At 43.8% G+C, this 1,431-nt stretch overlaps 1 protein-coding gene across 1 annotated transcript in view; it reads right to left on the minus strand.

The window, feature by feature from the left end:
* Positions 1-323, minus strand: part of LOC103731133 (lamin tail domain-containing protein 1-like) — a 32,102-nt gene extending 31,779 nt beyond the window's left edge. Inside the window, 1 exon segment of the mRNA XM_008829450.3 lies at positions 100-323. Within this exon segment, the coding sequence (XP_008827672.1) occupies positions 100-323 (224 nt within the window).
* Between the last annotated feature and the right edge of the window lie 1,108 nt (positions 324-1,431).

The raw sequence follows: 1,431 nt of genomic DNA on the forward strand, positions 1-1,431 counted from the left end.
ATAGCTTAAAAAAGACTCTGACCTTGAGGATGGCTGCCAGTTGGCAGGGACCACAAAGGAGATAAGACTGACCCGGTCCAAAATACACACCGACTCTACCAATTGTGTCCCTGTGTGCTTTCATGTCTGTGTGAAGCATTTGGGATCTTGGATTCAAACAGTCTTTCCAAAAGGCTGACCCTCAGCAGATCGACTGCTATTCTATACTCCTTGGCAGCTTCTAAAACCTCGCAGTATCCTTGGGTCCTGCCTGCTCTGACTTGCAGACCCCGAGGCCTCAGGCTGCGACCTTCAGCTGCATTTCGATCTAGGAAATGAGCCATTCCAAAGTGTGATTTCTGCCAGGACCACACACTGCTACCAAGACTCTAATGAAATGAGTCGTTCTAATCTGCTGTATGTGGAATGCTGTGTACCTGGCCAATCACAGTGGAAAATACTCAAGGGAGGTCTCTGCTACCTGCACGTAGGCTTATGTATATAACAAATGTAATCCTTCTCCACCAAGTTAAACCTTTTCAAGTAATTCTGAAATGCAATTGGCAAAGCCCATTCTACTTTAATAAGGCACTCTGTAAGTTCGCCCAAGTTTAATACCACCAGACCATACTAACCAGGTTTCCAGCTGACAAGTGAAAAGAATTATGAGGCAATTAGGCAGTGTTTTCTCAAACTTTAAGATCTTGCCTCCGTTATATTTTTCCATTGGGAAGGCATGGCAGCCTGGGTGACACCAGAGGATGGTGTTTGTGCTGTAGTCCAGCACAGGCAAGCAATCTGATGAGTCAGTCACATCAGTCCACAGCCGAATGACACCTTTAGGCTTTTAGCCAGTTCAACATCATCATTGTGCAGATGAAGAAACCGAGTCCCCAAGGATGAAGTTAGTGGCCACCATCATTTGTCTAGTTCATGAATTAGTAACATCTAAGTATTTGGAAGAGAGCCCGGAAAAAGAATAACTTCTGAGGCAAGTGCATCTTAAATTTTTGTCATTTATTTATTATGTTCGACATGTGTGCACAGGCATTGAGGAAACCCCAGGGGAGTCATGTGTCAGCTTCGGGGGTTTGTAAAGGTAGTTAATGAGCATGCTTGACCTTCTCTGACTTCTGTTTCTTAGCTTCCTGGACAGGGGATAGACCATCCTGGACATCTGGTTCAGACTGGGCATGAGAACAGTGATGTTGTGAGGAGGCTGAGCCTGTGACATCATGCAGTTTTAGAGGTTCTGATGAACTGGATCTTTGAACTCACCTTAAAGCGATGTTATCTGTAGTTACCGTTTATCAATCATTAAATACTATGATCGATTTGATTAACAGTTTTCCCTGAACTGACCTTTCACTCATTTTGCTTCCCTTGGTTGGAAGTTTTCTATTCACTCTTTTAAAAAAATCGACCTGTGTACCTTCTCCTTTGACATCTTTC

Source organism: Nannospalax galili, unplaced genomic scaffold (genome assembly GCF_000622305.1).
Source record: "Nannospalax galili isolate Female #2095 unplaced genomic scaffold, S.galili_v1.0 scaffold1674, whole genome shotgun sequence".
Classification (NCBI taxonomy): domain Eukaryota; kingdom Metazoa; phylum Chordata; class Mammalia; order Rodentia; family Spalacidae; genus Nannospalax; species Nannospalax galili.